General features: G+C 36.7%; 1 protein-coding gene across 1 annotated transcript in view; it reads left to right on the top strand.

Moving 5' to 3' along the window:
• GRID2 (glutamate ionotropic receptor delta type subunit 2) overlaps positions 1 to 22,954 on the top strand; it is a 1,108,517-nt gene that overhangs the window by 245,545 nt on the left and 840,018 nt on the right. Inside the window, exon 4 of the mRNA XM_042782610.1 lies at positions 17,445 to 17,498. Within this exon, the coding sequence (XP_042638544.1) occupies positions 17,445 to 17,498 (54 nt within the window). The remainder of the gene's footprint in view (positions 1 to 17,444; positions 17,499 to 22,954) is intronic.

Raw genomic sequence — 22,954 nt, 5'->3', positions numbered from 1 at the left:
ACCAACAGTCATTCTATTATTAAGTAAAATTTTAATGTAATTCCCTTCTTGTTGCCAAAAGTTAACACGTTAGAATATGGTAAAATAGGCATGGGCTGAGTGTTACCTTTCCTAAGTGTTTTGGCATAATCAACCTTTAATCACTACAGCAAAAACCTAAAAACCTCAATGCCAACAGAATTCACAAAGAGTTTATGAAAACATAAATAAAGATTTGAAAATTGTAACCAGTGCCAGGAACCACTACACTGGCTACAATTTTCAAATCTTCATTTATAATCTCAGCTGGCAAAGTGTTGAAATCACGAATTCATTTTTAATGACTGTTTATCTCTGTTCAGTAATATAGGACACAGAAAAGTAGTCCTGTGTCATATGATGAAAGTAGATTGTCTATATTCTTGCATTAGCTGCCATCTTTATACATCAAGAAGCATAGCAGGTAGCATACCAAACCGAAAACCCACTGCTGCCAGGCTGATTCCGAATAGTGTGGGCCAAATCTCAGCAACAGCATATTTCCATCTCCTCGGGGGTGTGGGAAGACTCAACTGCACAGCAGTAACAATAATACTAGCATATCCATTTATGAAATAACATTGGCAGTAATGGCAAGAGGATTTGGATAGAAGTGTATTTGTCGTCTTCCAGCTGGAAGATCAGAACAGGGATTCTAAAGCAAAAAGGCACAAAGCGGGACAGCAGATAGTGACTGCTTGGATGAGAACAGAAGAGAGATGGGGATCCATGCTGCGTTCAAGAGGAAATGCAAACAAGACAGTCCTTTCAGAATATCCGTTTGCTGCCCAATATCAGTAACAGGGGTTACTGATGCCATCTGCTGGATATACTTGAGATTTAAAAACTGAATCTACACAAATAACACTGAAGAATGACTCCCTATACTATGGTTTCAGTTATTTTAGTGAGAAGATAAACAAGCAAACAAACAAAAAGCAAGCTAAAGTAAACAAGCACTGTTGTTGATGGTGGATGCCATTGAGTTGGTTTCAACTCATAGCGACCCTGTGTACAACAGAACTAAACACTGCCCGATCCTCACCATCCTTGAATCATTGTCATGCTTGAGTCCATTGTCTTAGCCACTGTGTCAAAGCATTTCATTGAAAATCTTCCCCTTTTTCTCTGACCCTCTACCTTACCAACCATTATATCCTCCTCCAGGGAATGGTTCATTCTGACAATATGACCAAAGTATGAGAGACAAAATTTGGCTATTCTCACTTCGAAGGAGCATTCCAGCTGTACTTCCCCCAAGACAGAATTGTTCATTATTCTAACAGTTCATGGTACATTCAACATTCTTCATCAACACCATGATTCAAATGCATCAATTCCTCTGCAGCCTGCGTTAGTCATTGTCTAGTGCTAACATGCATATGAAGCTATTGAAAATACTATGGCTTAGGTCAGGTGCACCTTACTCTTCAAATTGAAATTTTTGCTCTTAAACACTTTAAAGAGGTCTTTTGCTGCAGTTTTGCCTAATCCAATACTTCATGTGATTTCTTGACTGCTGCTTCCCTACACATTGACTGAGTATCCAAGAAAATGAAATCCTTGACAACTTCAATCTTTTCTCTATTTACCATTATGTTGCTTATGGTACAGTTGTGAGGATTTTTGTTTTCTTTGCATTGAAGTGTAACCCATACTGAAGTATATAGTCTTTGATCTTTATCAGTAAGTGCTTCAAGTCTTCTTTACTTTCAGCATGGAAGGTTGTGTCATCTGCATATTTGCAAATTCTTAATGAATCTTACCCCAGTCTTGAAACCACCTTCTTCTTCATAAAAGTCTTGAAACCACCTTCTTCTTCATAGAACCCAGCCTCTTATATTATTTGTTCAGCATACAGATTGAATAAACATGGTGAAAGGATACAACCCTGACATATACCCTTCCTTATGTTAAACCACACAGTATCCCTTTCTGTTTAAAGGACTGCCTCATATTCTGTGTACAAGTATCTCATGAGCACAACTAAGTGTTCTGGAATTTCTATTCTTCACCATGTCATCAATAATTTGTTATGATCCACAGAGTCAAATGCTTTTGCAAAATAAATAAACATCTTTCTGGTATTCTTTGCTTTCTTTCAGCCATGAGCCATCTGACATCAGCAATCATACCCTTTTTTCTAAGCCCTCTACTGAATTTGGATTGAATTTCTGGAAGTTCCTTCTCAACATACTGCTGCGTCCATTTTTAAATTATCTTCAGCAAAATTTACTTGCATGAGATGCTAATGAAATGTTTGATAATTTCTGCATTCTGTTGGATCACCTTTCTTTGTAATGGGCACAAATGTGTATCTCTTCCAGTCATTTGGCTAGGTAGATGTCTATCACATTTTTTTTGGCTTCAGTGAATGAACGCCTCCAGCACCGCATCTGTTTGTTGAAACATCTCAGTTGGTATTTTGTCAATTCCTGGAGCCTTGTTCTTCACCAATTTCTTCCATTCAGCTTGGACTTCTTCCTTTAGTACCATCAGTTCTTGATCATACACTACCTCCTAAAGTGGTTGAATGACTACTAATTATTTTTGTTATAGTGATTCTGAATATTTCTTCCATCTTCTTTTGAAGCTTCCTGTAACATTTCTTATTTTGCCCATGGAATCCTTCAATACTGCAACTGGGACTTGAGTTTTCTCTTCAGTTCTTTTAGCTTTAGAAATGTTGAGTATGTTCTTACCCTTTGCTTTTCCATCTCCAGGTCCGTGCACATTTCATTATAATACTTTACTCTGTCTTCTCAAGTTGCCCTTTGCAATCTGTCAAGGTGCTTTCCTTCACCATTTCTTCCATTTGCTTTAGCTACACTCCATTCAACAGCCAGTTTCAGAGTCCCTTCTAACATTATTTTTGTGTTCTCTTCCTTTCAGCTTACTGTACCTTAAGAAGATTACAGATGGATACTGTCATTCCACATTTCAGAGAATTATGGGATTAGTTTGGATTATTTTTAGCAGGAATTTATGACCTGAGTCACTTAGACAACTGTAGAGTTTATACCACAAGTTTGCAAATCCCTGCAAAATAATCTACTATACGTGATACACTTTATATACTATATATATTATATACCCCTTTCTATCCTTTATCCTATATTTTATTTATAGTAGTTTTGAACTGAACAGGTGCTCTATGGAAGAAAGATGAAGCAGTGTATTTCCATAAAGAGTTACAGCCTTGGAAACCCAGTGGGTGTTGCTATGAGTCAGAATTGACTTGATGGTAGTGAGTTTGGTTTTATATACTTTAGTCCATGATCCATCTGTAATATTACCATATTGTGTTGGCTTCCATGTGGCTAGGATCTATGCTACCAGTATTGCATATACCAGCAGGGTCACCCATCATGGACAGCATTCAGCAGAGGTTCCAAACTAAGACAGACTAGGAAGAAAGGCTTGATGATATCCCTTTGAAAATTAGCTGGTGAGAAACCTATGGATCACAATAGTACATTGTCCAACATGGTGCTGGAAGAGGAGCCCACTAGATTGGAAGGTATTCAGAATAGGTAGTGGCTATAGCAGTGAACTAAAGCATGCTGCTGATTGTGAATATGGTGAAGGAGCAAGCACCATTTCATTCAGTTGTACACAGAGTCACCATGAGTCAGACTCAAGTTAACGGCAACCAACAACACACATTTTATAGAAGAGTATAGTGTACTTTGTTTTGCTTTATTTACTTTAAAAGGGACAGAAAAAAAGGAAATAAGTACAATAATTACTATTTGTGCATAACTATTACATGCACATTAAATCGTACATAAGATGTGGTAATATAAATTGTTTTTGTTTTTTTAGAAATACTTTTCTCTGTTGATCATGTCCATAGAAGTATTTTAAGTCCATTTATTAAAATGGCAAAACTCCTAATGATGTTTTCATAAAATTTTAGAACTTTTATAAATGTGTGGCTAAATTAACATTGTTTTTGATCTATACTTTCCTAGTTGTAAGATTTTATGTAGGAAAATATTTCTCACAGTCAAATCTGTTGGAATATGTTGCATTCTAGATATCTTGTCCTGGAGATCCATACTACACATTATATTAATATTTATTGAGAGCTCACCACATTTCATTTTCTCTCTGGTGTCATAGTGCCTAAGGCATTTGACTATTAACGAGAAGGTTGACAGTTCAAACCCCTCAGCTGCTCCGTGGAAAGAAGATGGGGCAATTTACTTCTGTAAACCCAATGGGGGTAGCTAGGAGCTGGAATCAACTGGATGGCAGTATTTTTTTTTTTTTTTTTTAGTTATAGTCTACTATTACTAATCCTATTGATAATGAGGAAACTGAGTTTTACAGGGTGGGTAAGTTACACTGTAAGAAGTTGACACTCTAACTTCAGAGCACATGCTTTTAAATGGAAAACCATACTTCTCACACTAAAATAAAAGCCAAACTCACTGCTATCGAGTTGATTCCGACTCAGAGCGACCCCTCCTTGAGTTTCTGAGGCGGTATCTCTACGGAAGTAGATTGTCCAGTCCTCCTTCCAAGGAGTGTCTAGTGGGTTTGAACCCACCAGCATTTTGGTTAGCAGTCAAATGCCTTAGGCACTTTCCACAATTCATTAACAAATAGAACAGTATTACATATTAATATTATATTTATGTTAATCCTACTACATTGATGCTAACATATTAAAAGCTCTGAAGTTTACTGTCATAAAGATTCTGTATAACATTGTTTAACCTAGCATTTCGAAATCTAGTTGGCTACAGAATTGTTACTAATTTTAGTGGAAATAGTATCCCACAGAATATAGTTCTAGAAATACTGATACAAGATATAGTGCTGCAAGAGATGGGGAGCCAGGAAGAGAGTTGCTCTTTAATATTTATCTGGCTACTTGTCCAAAAATAACTGCCAGTATCTTCTCCCCAGGCAACGACTCTCTGGTTTCCAGCTGACGATTTGGAAAAGGTAGGGATAAGGAAACACACACCTGATATTTTTGCTACTGCTGGTGAACATAAGCCACTGGACTCCCTTCGCATGTTTAGTAATCCTACAAAGGAAACAAGCCTAATTTAGTTAAGCCACAAGGTTGAGTGAAAAACAGGATGGTGCTGTTATTGTTTAGTCAATTAAATTGTCCTCTGAGCATGTAGAAACTCTTCCACATTTATTCCCAGTGAGGTACACGCTCTGGCAGTGTTGTTGATTTCTTTGCTTCAGACTGTCTTATATTAGCACATCTAAAGATTTGAGAACGGATGATGGAAGACATGATGATAAATTGGTGGGCTTTTCTAAAGATCCAGAAGTTCTAAAGTCCTGCCAGTGACAGATGGTCTGTCCTTACTCATCACTTGTCTTCCTGACAGGAATTTTTTTTTTCTCTTTTTTGTCCCGATTTTTGCTCAGTTCCCTTAAAATGATCTCAGCTTCTTGGGAGGTGGGTTACTTCCACTTTTTATAGTACATTTATCTGTATCAATGTGGAACCAACTCCATATGAACATACAGTGTGATCCTTTTACAGCACTAGTATACAACTGTACAGAGATAAAAGAGAATTAAAAGGAAAAAAGACCAGACTTACTGGTCTGATAGAGACTGATGGAGCCCCCATCGACTATGACCCTTAGACACCTTCAAACCCAGAACTGAGCTAACTCTCAGGGATCACCTTTCAATCAAATTATTGGTCTATGAATTGGACAATAACACGTGTGAGGTACGTACTCCTCAGAACACTCAACCAAAGGAGACCGAATGGGCAGCATTTGCCCACAAACAAAGCTCAGAAGATGAATGGGCAGGAAAAAAAGACTAATGAAAATGGGGAACTCAGAGAGGAAGTCAGACAGTGTTGTTATATTGAGGGGATTGCAACTAATGTCATGAAACAAAATGTATATAAATTGTTCAGTGGTAAACTCATTTGCTCTGTAAACTTTTGCCCAAACAACAATTTAAAAAGAGAGAGAGACAGAGAGACAGAGAGAGAGTGTAATGAGGTAGGAAGGGAAGAAATAGACTACCAACTGAAATCCATAGTTCTGTTATTTTGAAAACAAAAGACTAGTTATCCCCTTGGAATTTTTTTTTTTTTTTTTAATCTTGGTGATTTACTACTTTCTTTTGCAAGCCAAGCATAATATGTTATTTAGGCATTGTTTTTTTATTTTAATAAAATAGATATTGTTTTAGTACCTTCAATATTTTATACAATTCTAACTATTTTAATTGAAAATAAGAACATCCCAAAAGAAAATGGCCAACACAATAACACTAAGGAAAAGGAAGATATAGAGAGGTGCACAACAGGTACAGGCAACAAAGATAAACACTTCTACATACACAATACAACATTATCAGTAATAATAACCATTAATCTACAGGGGGATACATAGGTAGACAGGCTAAATGATCAGGTGTGTCTGAGCAAAATGGAATATACACATGACTATATACAAGTTTTACAGATGATATTTCTATATACATATTTATCTGTAGTATAAGAGTGTCCATATATATAATAGAGCTAACAAGGCAGTTATGATAACTTCTTTGCCACAGCCAAATGCCCATATGAAATGAGTCACTGCTCCCACAGGCCTGGGACTATGGTCTCAGGGGATATCAAGCTCAATTGGCATAACATGTTACACAAGAACATTGTTCTACATGCTACTTTGGTGAATAGCCACTGGGGTCTTAAAAGCATGCATATGGCCATCTAAAATGCACAACTAGTCTCTTCTTATCCAGAGCAAAGATGAATAAAGAGAAGCAAAGACACATGGAAATAATTACTCCAAGGGACTAGTGGGCCATGTGAACCTCAGCTATATAGAAGAACTACACGGTGCCAGCTACTACTGTCAATAACTTGGAAAGGAATCAAAAGAGGAGAAGCTGGATAAAGTGGGAGAAAAATGTGGAACAGAACTCAAAATCATGAAAAAGACCAGGATTACTGGTCTGCTAGAGACTGTGAAACCCACGAGACTATGGCCTCTAGTCACCCTTTGGGCCTGGAATTGAGTGAGTACTCATGTGGCTTCCAGCCAAACAATGTTGTTGTTGTTATGTGCCGTTGAGTCAGACCAAACAATAGATAGGCATATAAGGTGAACATTTACACCAAGTAGGTACAGTCTTTAGAAAAATCAACCATGAGAGATTAGAAGGGCAGTGTTTACACAAGGAGATAGCTCAGAGGGCAGAAATGCATAGGAAACAAAGACAGGGAAAACGTAATGATAGAGAGGAAGCAGGAAGAGAGAGCTGCTACATTACGAGGATTGCAATGTTATGAAACAAACTGTGTGAACTGTTGTATGTTGAGGTAGTTCAGTTTGTGTGTCAACTTGGCTGGGCCTGGTTGAGTGGCTGGGCAGCTGGATATGGCGTTCCCCATGGTGAGACTGGTAATCAACTCCATGGTGGAATCTACTGTGAGCAGCTGAGTAGCTGCCTTAGGGAATGTGGTCTGTTTCCTCTATTTAAGCAGAAGCCTTGGGAATGATCTCTAGCCTATGGCACGCTTAGATCCTGCATGTAGCCATGTCATTGCTCAGCAACTTGCTATGCTCTGCCGATGTTGGAACTTATAATGGACTTAAGTTAATGGCCTGCTGTGTAGTTTGATAGTATCAGTACTGTGCCTTTTTTACTTGTCAACCTTGGGGCTTCTCAGCCACAGCAGCCAGCAGCTGTCTGAGTGAAGAAATGCCTCTAGCTCAAGTGGGCTGGGAACAGGAGGTTGAGGGGCTTTCATCCAGCTCCTAGAGTCTGGCACTTTGAACTTGAACTTAAAGCCTCCAAATTGTAAGAATAAACTCCTGTTTGTTAAGGCCATCCCATTTGTGGTGTATTCCTGTCAGAGCAGCGCTAGGTAACCAGAATATATAGAAAATGAATTTGCTCTGTAAACTTTCACTCAAATAAAAATGTTAAATACACACACATACACACACACCCATACATATATGTTGTTGTTGTTGTTAGGTGCTGTTGAGTCGTCTCTGACTCATAGCAACCCTATGCACAGCAGAACAAAACACTGCCCAGTCTTGTGCCAGCCTCAAGATCCTTGCTATACCTGAGCCCATTGTCACAGCCTTTATATCTATCCATCTCATTGAGGGCCTTCCCCTTCTTCATTGGCCCTCCATTTTACCAAGCATGGTATCCTTCTCCAGATAATGGTTCCTTCTGACTACATGATCAAAGTAGGTGAGACAAAGTTTGGCCATTTTCGCTTCCAAGGAGCATTCTGGCTGCACTTCATCCAACACAGATTTGTTAATCCTTTTAGCTGACGATGGTACTCTTAGCATTCTTCTCCAATACCACAACTCAAGAGCCTCAACTCTTCTTCGGTCTTCCTTATTCATTGTTCAGCTCTCACATGTGTAAGAGGCAATTGAAAATACCATGGCTTGAGTTAGGCACACCTTAATCTTCAAGGAGACATCTTTGTTCTTCATCACTTGAAAGAGGTCTTTTGCAGCAGATTTGCCCAATGCAATACGTCATCTGATGTCTTGACTGCTGCTTTTATTGGTGTTGATTGTAGAACCAAATAATATGAAATCCTTGACAACTTCAATCTTTTCTCTGTCCACCATGAAGCTGTTCATTGGATCAGTTTTGATGATTTTTATTTTCTTTATATTGAGGTGTTATCCATACTGCAGACTGTAGTCTTTAACCTTCATAGTAAGTGCTTTAAGTCATCCTCACTTTCAGCAAGCAAAGTTGTATCATCTGCATATCACAGGTTGTTAATGAGTCTTCCTCCAATGCTGATGCAATGTTCTTCTTCATATAATCCAGCTTCTCAGATTATTTGCTCAGCATAAAAGTTGAATAAGTATGGTGAAAGAATACAACCTTGATGCACACCCTTCTTGATTTTGAACCATCCCCTCGTTCTGTTCAAATGACAGACTCCTGATCTATGTACAGGTTCTTCATGAATACAATCAAGTGTTCTGGAATTCCCATTCTTCTCTCAACATTATCCACAGTTTGTTACAATCCACACAGTCAAATGCTTTTGTATAGTCAATAAAACATAAGTAAACGTCTTTCTGGTATTCTTTACTTTCAGCTAAAATCCATCTGACATCAGTAATGATATACCTTGTTCCACATCCTTTTCTGAATCTAGCTTGCATTTCTGGATGCTCTATATCAATATACTGCTGCAACTGTTTTTGAATTATTTTCAGTAAGATTTTACTTGTGTGTGATATTAATGATATTGTTCGATAGTTTCCACATTGTGCATGTTAAAAAGGGCAAGGAGGCCACATCTCCCAACCTCCTCTAACTACACAAGAGGAAGACAGAATCACCATCAATAGCCCAAGGCCTATTACTGAAAGGCCAGACATGATGACTCCCTCCAGCCCTTCCTCCCAAAGCACCCACCACCTCTCTCCTAGGTTCAATAACTCACTGCAGTGGCCACACAGAACTCACAGATTATGAGGTTTATTAGGGAAGCACCAGGTTACAATTCAAGTTCAGGAAAAATGCTCAGTCTCTCTCCCAGCCCACTGTCTCTCACAGTCTTTCTCCCAGCAGTGTATGTCCCTTCGTGTCTCTCTCAGCAACACATGTCTCTTGTGTCTCTTTCCCAGCAGTGTGTGTCTTTCAGGGGGTGCATCCTTCCTCAGCCAGTAGTCAGAGAGAGAGACTTCTTCTGCCTCTAGGAGGCCTCCTTTTGAGCCTGGCAGAGTGGCAAAACTAACCAATCAGAATTCTAAGCACCTGAGAGAGAGCAGGGAACTCCCCAGAACATTGCTTTGTGTTGCACCCAACAGAAATACCCCAGGTGGATAACTTTTACAATCAGGATCTCCTCAGCTACTCACAGCAAATTCCACCACAAAGTTTACAAAGACTTATGGCTAGAAAAGCCAACTAAGTAATATACTACACCGCAAGGTAGGATCACCTTTCTTTAGAATGAGTACAAATAGGGATCTCTTTCAGTCAGTTGGCCAGGTAGCTGTCTTCCAAATCTTTTTGCATAGATGAGTTAATGCCTCCAGTGCAGCATCCGTTTGTTGAAACAACTCAATGGGTATTCTATCAATTCCCAGAGCCCTGTTTTTTGCCAATCCCTCAGTGCAGCTTGGACTTCTTCCTTCATTACCATTGGTTCTTAATCATATGCCACCTATCACTGACAGCATAGTGCTTCAGGACAGATTTTGAAACAGTCTTTGTGATGATTAATGCCACACCATTCCTCTTCAATTTGTCATTTTGGGCATATAGATCATACGGTTGTCTGACTCAAATGGCCAAAACCAGTCCATTTCAGCTCACTAATGCCTAGGATTTCTATCTTTATGCATTCCACTTCATTTTTGACAACTTTCAATTTTCCTAGATTCATACTTTGTACATTCCATGTTACAGTTATTAATGGATGTTTGCATCTGTTTCTACTCATTTTGAGTCATGCCACATCAGCTAGTCGAGGTACCGAAAGCTTTACTCTATCCATATCATTAAGGCCATCTCTACTCTGAGTAGTCAGCTCTTCCCCAGTCTGACTTTGAGTGGCTTCTGACCTGACAGGCTTATCTTCTGGCACTATATTAGACAATATTTCAGGACTATTCATAAAGTTTTCCAGTATATATGTTTATTAAAGTTTATATAAGCTTACAAAAATATGTATAGCTAAGATTAGTAAAAATGCATCACTTTAAAAATGCAGTAGATAAAATAGGCTAAATTGCTTCAAATGTAAGACTGAAAATGTAATATCTCAACACAACAGTTTTATTTCAGGGTCAATGCAGTACCACATCAGGCATTAAGGAAAACAGCTCTGTTCCATACACTCCATTGATGTGACTTCCATGTTCCCTTTGGCCATGATATCTTTAGCCTGTGCTAAAAAGGCAAGGAGGCCACATCTTCTTACATCTTCTAACCCCACAAGAGGAAGACAGAATCACCATCAGTAGCCCAAGGCCTATTCCTGAGAGGCCAGTCATGCTGCCTCCCTCTAGGCCTTTCACCAACCCTGACACCAAGCGTTGCTCCCACAGCACTCACCACCTTTCTGTTGGGTTTGATAATTCACTGCAGTGGCCACACAGAACTCACAGATTATGGAGTTTATTAGGGAAGCACCAGGCTACAATTCAAGTTCAGGAAAAATGCTCAGTCTCTCTCAGCCCGCCATCTCTCAGCCAACAGTCTCTCTCCCAGCAGTATGTGTCCCTTGGTGTCTCACTCAGCAATGTGTGTTTCTTGTGTCTCTTTCCTAGTAGCGTGTGTCTCTCAGGAGCACATCCTTTTCAGACAGCAGTCAGAGAGAGACCTCTTCTGCCTCTAGGAGGCCTCCTTTTGAGCCTGGCAGAGTGGCCAAACTAACCAATCATAACATCAGAATTCTAAGCACCTGAGAGAGAGCAAACTTCCCAGAACATTGTTTTATGCTGCTCCCAACAGAAATACCCAGGTGGATTTTGAATGGCTTCTGACCTGACAGGCTCATCTTCTGGCACTATATCAGACAATATTTCAGGACTATTCAAAAAGTTTTGCAGTATATACCACATTCATACCTCCAGAAGGTCTACTTACTGAGTGAGAGCCACCACTTCCTTCTGTGCCAACTGGCCAACAACACATGATCACCAAGAAAAGCTTCACTTACTCTTAAATACTCTTCACAATTAACAGAGATCTGTGCAGCCACTCCCATTCTCTATCACACCAACCGGGAGACAGGTGGTGAGTACATAAATGCTGCTAACTAGCAAATAGAGAAGCACAGTACTCTGCTTACTCAGATACATCCACCAAAAAAAAAAAAGAAAGAAAGAAAAAGAAATCTTGGGCAAATCACTCTAACATACCATCACTAAATAAGTATAAATACAACAAAGTGACAATATCTCAGAGACAACAGACCATCACAGTCCACACAAAGAAGCAAGATAAAATAGTAGAAACAAAGAAGCAGGATACAGACCCAGAACACATCCCTGAGAAAGAAGCAGCATTGGAACTCTCTGATAAGGAATTCAAAAGAATTATCTTTAGGTACCTTCAATGGATTGAGAGACAGATCAAGGAAAACACTGACTAAATTAAAGAAAACACAGAAAAAACCCTAGTACAATTTTGGAAGAGAATACAAGAACAAAATGACAAAATAAATGAAAAATTAGAAATGATTCTAAATCTATAGATAGAAATCCAGAAGATTAATATTACATTTTCAGAAATAGATAACACATTGAAAGGGCAAAGAGTAGAACTGAATCAATGGAAGACAGAATTAATGAGACTGAAGACAAATACCTGAATACTTCTTTGGAAAGGGATCAATCAATAAAAAAGATTAAAACAAAATGAAGAAAGCCTAAGATACACATGGGATACTGTCAAAAGCAGTAACCTACATGTAACGGAAATTCCAGAACAGGAAGAGACAAATAAAACCGCTGAGAAAATTGTCCAAGACTTGTTGAAAAAGAACTTCCCTGATATGATGAAAGATGAGAATATATCCATTCAGGAAGTCCAACAAATCCAAAACAGGATAGACCCCAAAAGAAAATCACCAAGACATATCATCATCAAATTCACCAAAACGAAAAATGAAACAATCCTGAAAGCAGCTCAAGAAAAATGAATAGTTATCTACAAAAGGCAACCAATAGGACTAAGCTCTGATTTCTCAGCAGAAACCATGCAGGCAGAAAGGCAATGGAGTGGGATATAGAAAACCCTGAAAGAGAAAAATTTCCAAACAAGAATTATATACCCAGCAAAATTGTCTTTCAAATATGATGGTGAAATTAGGAGATTTCCAGATAAGCAGAAATTAAGGGAATTTGTTAAAACCAGATGAACCTTACAAGTGATTCTAAAGGGAGCCCTTTGAACAACAACTGACCATTAAAACATATGATGATATAGCACAGAAGCCAACCCCATTACGGAAGTATCCAAAGTAAAGTAAATTTTACAAGATTGTAAACAGAGAACCAGAGACATTGATCAGCAAATGAGGAAAGTACAAACCAAAATAAGTGAAAAAATTGTGTAGTTACAGAACTTCTAAATGGTGAGGAAGTCAAGAGCATTGCAAGATAGAATGGACTATTCTAAACTCAGGGAGAAAATTATAAATTATAGAGTAACCTCAAGTAAAAATGAAAAACCTTCACATCACAATAAAAAAGAGGACAAGCACAAATATTTAGCAAGTACTAAAACAACAACAGCAACGAAGGAAATGATAACACGATTCATAAACTAAATGAGCTCAGCACAGAAAATTATATGGAACAAGGAAACCAGGAACACCAGGAAAAAACACATACCAAAATGATAGGAACCAATTCATACTTGTCGATAATTGCATTGAATGTCAATGAATTAAATGCACCACTCGACAGATGGAGAGTTGCAATATGGATAAGAAAACATAACACAACAAGAATATTCTGATAAATTTTATATCCACTCACTGTTCTTAGGAGAGACTTTATTATTATTATTACATTTAGTAAGCTACACTGAAAAGAACCTTGGGCATGAATGAGTTTCATTAGGTCTGAGGAGACCTAACATCCTAGAGGGTGACAGATGTTCCAGTAAATTCTTTCTTTAAAACATATGTTGAGACATATCAGTAGGTAAATTTCACCTTACTCATAAAGATAGATGATTCAAGGATTGCTGGTGTCCCCTCACAGGGAAGATCTCCTAATTTAGAACATGATAGTAAATAAATTATATATTTGCCTGGTAGTAATTTTTTGCTTGTGTCCATTTCATACTGCTAAAATGTGTTATATTTTAACATTCATAAAAAAAAAAAAAAAACAGTGTAAGAATGAGGAAGAGTGAGAGCTGCTATTCCTGAGCAAATGAGGATGGTGTAAGGAGTAGAATCTTAGCCTTAGATATTTGCCTCTATTATTTACTAAACACAAGACTGATCCCAGTGCTTAAATACCAGTTCATACTTTTGCAAGAGGTTTATTTTTAAGAGAGACACTGTGCTGGATAAGCAAACTTTTTGCTCTAGACAAATTACCAATAAGTAATTACTGTAATTCTTTTTTTTTTTTTTTTTCCCTCATATCAAAGAGCATGATTTTTTTCTTTTTCTTTTTCTTTTTTAATTATTATTTGGGTGAAAGTTTACAGAGTAAATTCATTTTCCATACAGCAGTTCATATATATTTTGTTTCATGACACTGACTGCAACCTCCATAATATAACAGGTTGCTTCCCACTTCTTCCCTATAGTTACCTCTTCCCTGTACTATTCTTTCCCTATGCATTCCTGCTCCCTGGGCTATCTCCCTGTGCAAATACTGCCCTTCTGATCTGCCATGATTGATTGTTCTAAGGAGCGTATGTACCTACCTGGTATAAATGCCTGCCTATTGTTTGGCTGGAAGTCATGGGAATCAGTTCAATTCCAAGCCTGAAGGATGACTAGGGGCCATAGTCTCAGGAGTTTCACAGTCTCTATCAGGCCAGTAAACCTAGTCTTTTTTATGATTTGCAGTTCCATATTTTTCTCCCACTCTATCCAGGATTTCCTTCACTGTTCCCTTTCTGAGTGGTTGACAGATAGCCAGGCACCATCTAGGTAATCTAGTCACATTGGCATATAGGCTGAGGTGCCCATTGTATACTAGTCCCTTGGACTAATTGTTTCTATATGTCTTTGATTTTCTTCATTCTTCTTTGCTCCAGATGAGGAGAAACCAATTGTTGCATCTAGATGGCCAATTGTAAGTTTTTAAGACCCCAATAGCTAATCACCAAAGCAGGATGTAGAACAATGTTTTTGTGTAGCATGTTATGCCAGTTAAACTTGTTGTCCCCTGAGACCATGGTCTCAAACCCACAGGCCCAACAACTGACTCCTTCAGGATGGTTGACTGTGGATAATAAGTGATCATAGCTTTGCCCCCTGTTAGTTCTATTTATATGGACATTCTTATAGCATATACAAATACATATGTAGAGACATCATCCTCCAACCTTATATATGGTCAGGAGTAGATTCCCTTTGCCTAGACATACCTGATCATTTAACCTATCTACCTGTAGATTAATGTTTAATATTACTGATAATTCAGTATTATATATGTAAAAGTGTTTATCTTTGTTGTCTGATCTCTTGTGTACTTCTCTGTGTCTTCCTTTTTCTTAGTATTATTGTATTGGTCACTTGCTTTTGGCATATTGCCTTTCCCTTCACCCAAATCAATACTTGCCTTTTACCTATACAGCAATTCTTCCTCCCCTCCCTCCCCATCCCTGGTAATCAACAAACAGTTTCTTTCCATATATAAACATTCTTTGACTTTTTACAATAGTGGAGTAATACATTATTTGTCCTTCTGTGGTTGACTTATTTCACTTAGCATAATAAAAAATGTCCTCCAGATCCCTCCACGTTCTGCAGTGTTTTGAAGATTCTACATTATTCTTGAGTGTTGCATAATATTTTATTGTGTATGTGTGGCATAGTTTGGTTATCTATTCCTCCACTGATGGGCACTTAAGTTGTTTCCATCTTTTTGCTACTATGAATAGTGCTGAAATAAGTATAGGTATGCATACTATATTACTGCATTTCTTCTTCTTAGTTCCTACCTGTTGTTGCACAAACCCAAAACTTCTCATTTAAGTTCCACAGGTAATGCTGAGCTCTCACAGCATGCACCTACATTTTATTTAAGCTGGTTTCATTATGCAGATTATTTAAAGTGGGATGATATAAACTAAATGTAAGACAAATCTAACCTAAATATTTATAGCTAACATTGATTCAGAAATTTATATTAGTTTTTACTTCTCTTTCCTCTGAATTACCCTTATTTCCATACATTAGTTGTGTTGCTTCCTTTTTTTTTTTCCTTTTCCTCAAATACAATATATTTATCTCCGTTTGATCCACATATTTAGACTTTGCGTATATCCAAGTGTTTGATTTGTATTCCTTTAAATGCTTATGGAGTTCCACTTATTTTCTGAAACATTTTTTTTTAATAAATCACTGTTGATTTTTCTCTCAGATAATTAAAGAAATCATGGGTATATTATAAAGAGAAAATTAGAAATAGGGTTTGCATTTATTACAGGTACAGCATATCTCTTAGCTAAAATTGAAAACTGCCAAGTGTTACATTTTTTCTACATTGTTTTGCCAATAAGTAGAGCATGCATGCATTTTGAAAAATAGTATAATTATATAACTTAAATATAGGTAATATATCCTCAGTAGTATGATAATTTATCATCTACACACCTCAATAAGGTCACAGGGACCAATAGGATAGATATTCAAATAGTGTGAAATCTATACCAAAATTAAAAATATATCTAGTTTTTGTGAATAATTATATACTTTGACAAAGCATCTGATCACATTTCATATATATTTTTCCCAGTGTTTTTCCTGTTATTCAGGGTGTTTTTCAGGAAACATCTCTTGGTAGAACAAAGAAAAATCACCAAAATGCTATTGATGTTCTGTAAAAAACCAGTTATTGGAAAGCAGCTTCAATTGAAACACAATTTTTCACTATTATTGCTGAGAATTACAGAATAGTCTCTTATAAAAAGAGTCTCAACATCATATGCATGAATCATAAGAACATGTTATAGAAGATGTCTGATTTAATCTAACAGAATGAAAACTTTGAGATAAAAGCTGCTCTCCACACACAGACAAGCACCCCCACCCCACACACACACACTGAAGGCATACATTTGTGACCTAAGTCAGGAATCATATGTAATAGATTTGTCCACGTTCATTAGCTAAGATTCTTTATGCATATGTTATTTACTTTTCCTCTTGTATATTTAAAAAATGTTCACATTATTAACAATCTAAATGCTAACATAATATCAATCACTTCTAGTATTTGCCTCCAGATAATTTTAAATTTGGCTTCCTTAGAACACACATGGCATAATGCTTGTCAGAAGAACATAGAGCTCTTCATTTTGCCAGGGGGTTGGCAAGACCTGTTTACTTAGAGTAGCAAGCATAGAGAAGTAACAGAAGATAATGTTGAGTGAAAGCTGAATTAGGTAAGGGTATGTACTTAGACATTCACTATGTTGATAATAGAAATTTATCAAAATTTATTTGGAATGGGAAATGTTACTTGAAATTTAAATCAAAATACATTATAAATTATATTGTTATTTTTCAGATGTAACCTATGTTTTTCTAAGCATTTAATGAAGTATATTTTAAACTTAAGTAGCAAGTCAAGTGAAAACACAATTGCTCCTGCAAGATATTGTTGATGATTTTCTATCTTCTACTGAGCAACAAGGGCCTTTATAACATGTGATTCATTTTTTGGTTTGTTTTTCATAATTAATACTGAATGGTTTCTTTTCTGTTCTAGGTTGTGGAGACGAATTTGGTTGCTTTTGACTGTCACTGGATCATTATAAATGAGGTAAAACTAATTAAACGTTGGATCTGTGGGGCCTGTTTTCATAAATGTATTGAAAGCATTTCCTATAGGCTCGAGTTTCCAAGAGGAAACAGATCATGAAGTAAACTTTCAGCACACTGAGTGGATGCTGTTCAACAAAAATAGAATGAAGATTAAAAAAAGAAGAAGAATGATAAATGCCTTTGTATGAATAAGATAAATAGAGAAAGTCTTCCCAACTAAGTATCTTTTAGCCTTTTCCATTGTTCATACTACTTGCTTAGGGAAATCATCTTTGTAAAAAGTACAATTCTTCTTTGTAAGTACAGTGAAAATTTCCCAGCGGAGTGCTTGTGTACCATTTATTATTTTAATATTATTTCTTGAACTTTTATACCCCCATCCTTACAGGAAATCAGATTAAATCGTTCAGAGGATGAATATGAATGAAGAGAAAACAGATTTATTTCCTTTTCAGAGTAGATTCTGATTCATAGCAACCTGATAGGCTGGAATAGAACTGCCTTCTAGGGTTTCTAGGGTTTTAAATCTTTAGAGAAGCAAATTGACATATCTTTCTCCCACAGAGTAGCTAGTGTGTTCGAACTACAAATTTTTTGGTTAGCAGACAAACACTTGACTGCTGATACAACAGACTTCCTTTACAGAAAGAAATACAAGTGCTTTAAAATACATTGACTTGTCAAATCTCTTGTGAGTTGTTTGTTTGTTTTACCGAGATAATACATAAAATTAAAAACATGCTACAACACAAGAGCCCTGAGAAATAAGTTATACATTGTTGTTATTGTTTTTGTGTTCCATTGAGTCATTGCTGACTCATAGCTCACATGGGACAGAGTAGGACTGTCCCAGAGGGTTTTCTTGGCTGTCATCTTTACAGAAGCAGGTTGCCAGATATTTCTCTTGGAAGCAGGTTGTTGATTTGAACCACCACCTTTCAGTTAGCAGCTTAGTGCTTAAACACTGAGAGACCAGGGCTCCTTAAAGTTATTCCGTTAATGCCTACCAGTCAGATTCAAAAGGGATAATAGGCAGTTCAGTCATATATAAATATGAACACCTGCATTTATCTTTGATAAGACCTAGCATTCCATCATATCTATTATTTATATTAAAAGAAACATATTATTCATCTTTAGATATTGAATGTACAATAAGTTTTATCTCAGGGACAAAATAGCAATTTGGCCAAGAATTCTGGTTTTGCAACCAGCAAGATGAGTTGGATCCTGGCTATATACCTGTGCCTCACTTATCAACTCTCTTGTCCAAAGTTTTGTATTTATGGCAATAGTAAATCTTCTGACTATTGTGCCTATTAACAACATATGTCTAGCAGTAACAAATGCCGAGGTGTGAGGTGAGTGTAACCCTGGCTGTGATGGTTAAGGTTATATGTCAGCTTGGCTAAGCCATGATTCTCAGTGGTTTGACACTTATCACTTATGTAATGATGTAGTCATCCTTCATTTTCACATGTACTGATTTTTGCAGAATGAGCTGCTGTTTGGGACCTAGTTATGGTAGTAAGTGAGGAGTGGATGTATATTTTGTTAGATGTGTGCCATGCATAAACCAAAAAAAACCAAACTCACTGCCATTGAATTGGATCCAACTCATAGCAACCCCTCCTTGGATTTCTGAGACGGTATCACTATGGAAGTAGATCCCCCAATCTTCCTTCCAAGGAGTGGCAATATAATCTCCTTGAATCTCACTTTGCTTCATTTGCACAATAAGCATAATAAGATCTAATTTACAGGTTCATGATAAAAGGTACATGAGGTGTTATCTAAAGTTCTAGCATGGTCTGGCATGTGACTCTCAATAAATTAGATTCCAATAATAGTCACAGCACATGAAATTTCACAAACTACTTTCACACACGTCATTTATTCCATTGCATACTACTAGAAACAAAACTATTTCTATGAAATACTGAGGGAATGACGTCCATAAACGTAGATGATTTACCTCTTCTTACACAGAAAAGCAGTTTCAAGTTTTAAGGCCTACATATGTCACTGATTGAACAGTTCTTTTTAGCTCAGCATAAATACACTGGAAACATCTTGCAAGTCTGTTTTCGGTCCGCCAACCTTTGGGTCTGTATGCTTTGTTTTTCTTTTCTTCATGACAGATTAAGATATATTTTTCTGAGATCCCCACAGAGAACGAGTATGTGGGAGATCTGCTTTTCAAGTTCAACTACCTGCCAATTTTCTTATAGCTCTTCATTTTCTAACTCTAAGGACTATACTGCTCAAATAGCAGGGCAGAAGAAAGGGCCCAAGGGAAGGTTAGCAAACCTTCACGGTTTCTTTTCAAATTAGATATTTTCTATTTTTCTGCAAAGATCCAAAGAAATTAAATACTTTAGCCAATGATTTTGAAATGTTATTTCATTACTGTTTGTCTTTTGTTTCATATTTTCTAGATTGTTGTTGTTGTTGTTATGTGCCATTGAGTCAGCCCCGACTCATAGCGACCCCTCCTTGGGTTTCCGAGGCAGTATCACTATGGAAGTAGGATTGCCTATCCTTCCTTCCGAAGAGTGGCTGGTGGGTTTGAACCGCCAGCCTTCTGGTTAGCAGTCAAGTGCCTTAGCCACTATGCTACCAGAGCTCCCATTTTCTAGATTACTTTCCTGAAATAAAGAATTCTCCTGATCCCTTCTTTTTATCTTGCACTCAACTTCTGGTAGGGACTAGACCACACAGATGTCCTGATGCAGAACAAGCTGGTCATTTGAATTATTCAAGTCAATAGAGGGAAAAAATAAAAGATATTTTCTGCTTCTTAGTAATATTGATTAATCAATACAAATTAGTAGTGACAGTGGATAAGTGGAGATAGCCAATTCCCTCTATTTGCCTATATTATAGATAAGATTACTGAAATATATATATATGTACACACACACACAGACACATATACACACTTTGGTGGTGTAGTGCCTAAGGCATTTGACTGCCAACCAGAAGGTTGGCAGTTCACACCCACTAGCCAGTCCGCAGAAGGAGGATTGGGCCATTTTTTGGGAGATATATATGTATATTCCAATTTAACTCCTAAAATGACACCTGCATCTTAGAAATATGAACCCAGTTAAAAACCAAACTAAACCAAACTCACTGCCTCTAGTCTGTTCCAACTCATAGTGAGCCCCTTTGGGTTTCTGAGGTGGTTAATCTTTACAGAAGTAGAGTGCCCAGTCTTACCTGTGTATAATTCAATAAATGTCCACAGTGAGGAAGACATTTGAGTTTTCTGCTGTAAGCTGTCATAACTACTTATAATGTCCCCTTTATTGTTATTGAAACCCTTTAAAGTTGTTTTTTACAGACCTACTTACTAGTTCTTGGGTAGAGGTTTCATTTCTTTGGTGCAGGTCAATATCACTTAGCCTCTGAAAACTCCAATGTTCACAACTCTCACATTGCTTAATACTTTTACTTTTACTACCACTGAACATATTTTCTATATTTTCATAACTAGAGAAAAAATAATCATCAGCCAGTATATTTGGGGTCACTACTCTTTCTTCTACATGCTTCCCTTGAGCATCTTATTCTTCCTTAATTATGCTTCAAGAAAATTCCCTTTTATCACCTTTACTTCTTCCTTAACATTAACATACTTTTTCAGACAAATTAATAATTGATGAATCTTAATTTACCCTAATTTGTGCAAGCAAAGAAACATTACTTTCTCAAATTTACTAGGAAGCTAATAAACTGTACAAGTACAAAACAAAACAAAAAAAACTCACAACATGCAACAAATACCCATTTTGATTGAGCACAGAAACCATGAATCTGTCTAGTTAAGTTTGTGTAGCTATTATTTTGTTGCTAATTTTACAATGGGTTGTAAACATTTATTTAATCTTATTACACCAATAGTTTTTTTTAGAGTGGGACTATAAATCAAAGTTGGCATTGTGCATCATGATACAAATTGATGTAGAAACTTGAAAACTATATATATATATATATATAATTTGCATTAAGTGTACTATAATTATGAGAGGCTGTGCTAGCTCGTTCGGTGCAATCAATCATATATTAGTATTTGGAATGGGTATTTATCTTCTCCCTGAATTCAGTGGATCCAGCTAAGAACAGCCTTTCCAGATAAGTATTGTCACCCCTTCAGGGCCTATCACTTTATCTCAGTTTGACAAAAGTTAGAAACTTTTCAAATTCAAATTCAGATAGAAAGATGTACACTGCTTAGTGCTCCAAAATGGATAATGCTATATACACATTTTTTATTCCCCTGACCTTGACCTTTGATGTCTTGATGAGATTTTACTGACATGTTTAAATAGTTTAAGCAGTTTTTTTTTTTTTCTGTTGTTAATTACTGCAGAGTTAGGAAGGAAGTATTTTGTTTTTGTTTTGTAGATTAAAAAGCCTTTATGTGTCATGGATATTTTTCATTGTTTTCTAGTTTATGGATGAATTAAACTATTCACTACTAATCTGTGAGATAAAAAGTTGGCATTCTTCTCTTCCTGCTATTATATAGCCTACAGTTTATTATGTCCCATATTAGCACATAAAATTATTCCATATTAATGTTAAACATTATGGAAGTGCCATATACTCATCTTTGCTAAAACATAAAGACTAAACATATAAGAAAAAAACAATGGAATATCTTCAAAGTACACTATGTAGTAGAGTGATTAATTTCATTATTGAACTCTGCTTTATGTAGAATTGTTAATGTTTTAAAAGATTTCAGTGTCTAGAATTAAAATTTCACATATTTATTTTCTGAAGATGGTTGGGTAAAATCTCACCATTCAGTAATTTGTTTTCATTTTTTAAAATATATCAAGTAATTATTGAATACATAATATGAGCAAGGAACTTTATTAGAAACTTTATTAGAGATAAAAGAATGGGGAAAGAAGGAGATGGAGAGTTCCTCTTTTGAAATAGTCTGTGTAATATAGATTGATATCTGATCTAATGGATTTTGAGTCTTTTCCCAGAATCCTATTAATCTAAGGCTAAAGCTAATATGCTACAAGAAATCAAGAGTGATTCAATTCTCCTAAAAGATTTGCTCTGGGAAGTGGCTGTAAATGGAGTTGTACCTCACTACATGTTTTAGCTTTCTTTACCCTTGAATCTTGCACTGTTCAGGTTTCATCCTATATTAAGTTACCAAAGAATAGTAAGAATATATTCTTGAAGATATTAATTTGATTCTTAATAATTTAAAAAATTTTCTTCATAAATTATTTTTTGGAAAAATATAACTGTACTTTTCTCCTAAAGGAGTAAAATGGAAGAAGTTAAACTAAAACCAAACCAAACACACTGCCGTCGAGATGGATCTGACTCATAGTGGCCCCTCCTTGGGTTTCCGAGGTAGTATTACTGTGGGAGTAGATTGCCCCATCTTCCTTCTGAGGAGTGGCTGGTGGGTTTGAACCA

This window comes from Orycteropus afer, unplaced genomic scaffold (genome assembly GCF_000298275.1).
Source record: "Orycteropus afer afer isolate SDZICR_OR568_19922 unplaced genomic scaffold, OryAfe1.0 scaffold00389, whole genome shotgun sequence".
Taxonomy (NCBI): Eukaryota; Metazoa; Chordata; class Mammalia; order Tubulidentata; family Orycteropodidae; genus Orycteropus; species Orycteropus afer.
Note: the sequence above shows the minus strand (reverse complement) of the source record. Positions and strands in the feature narration are given on the sequence as shown.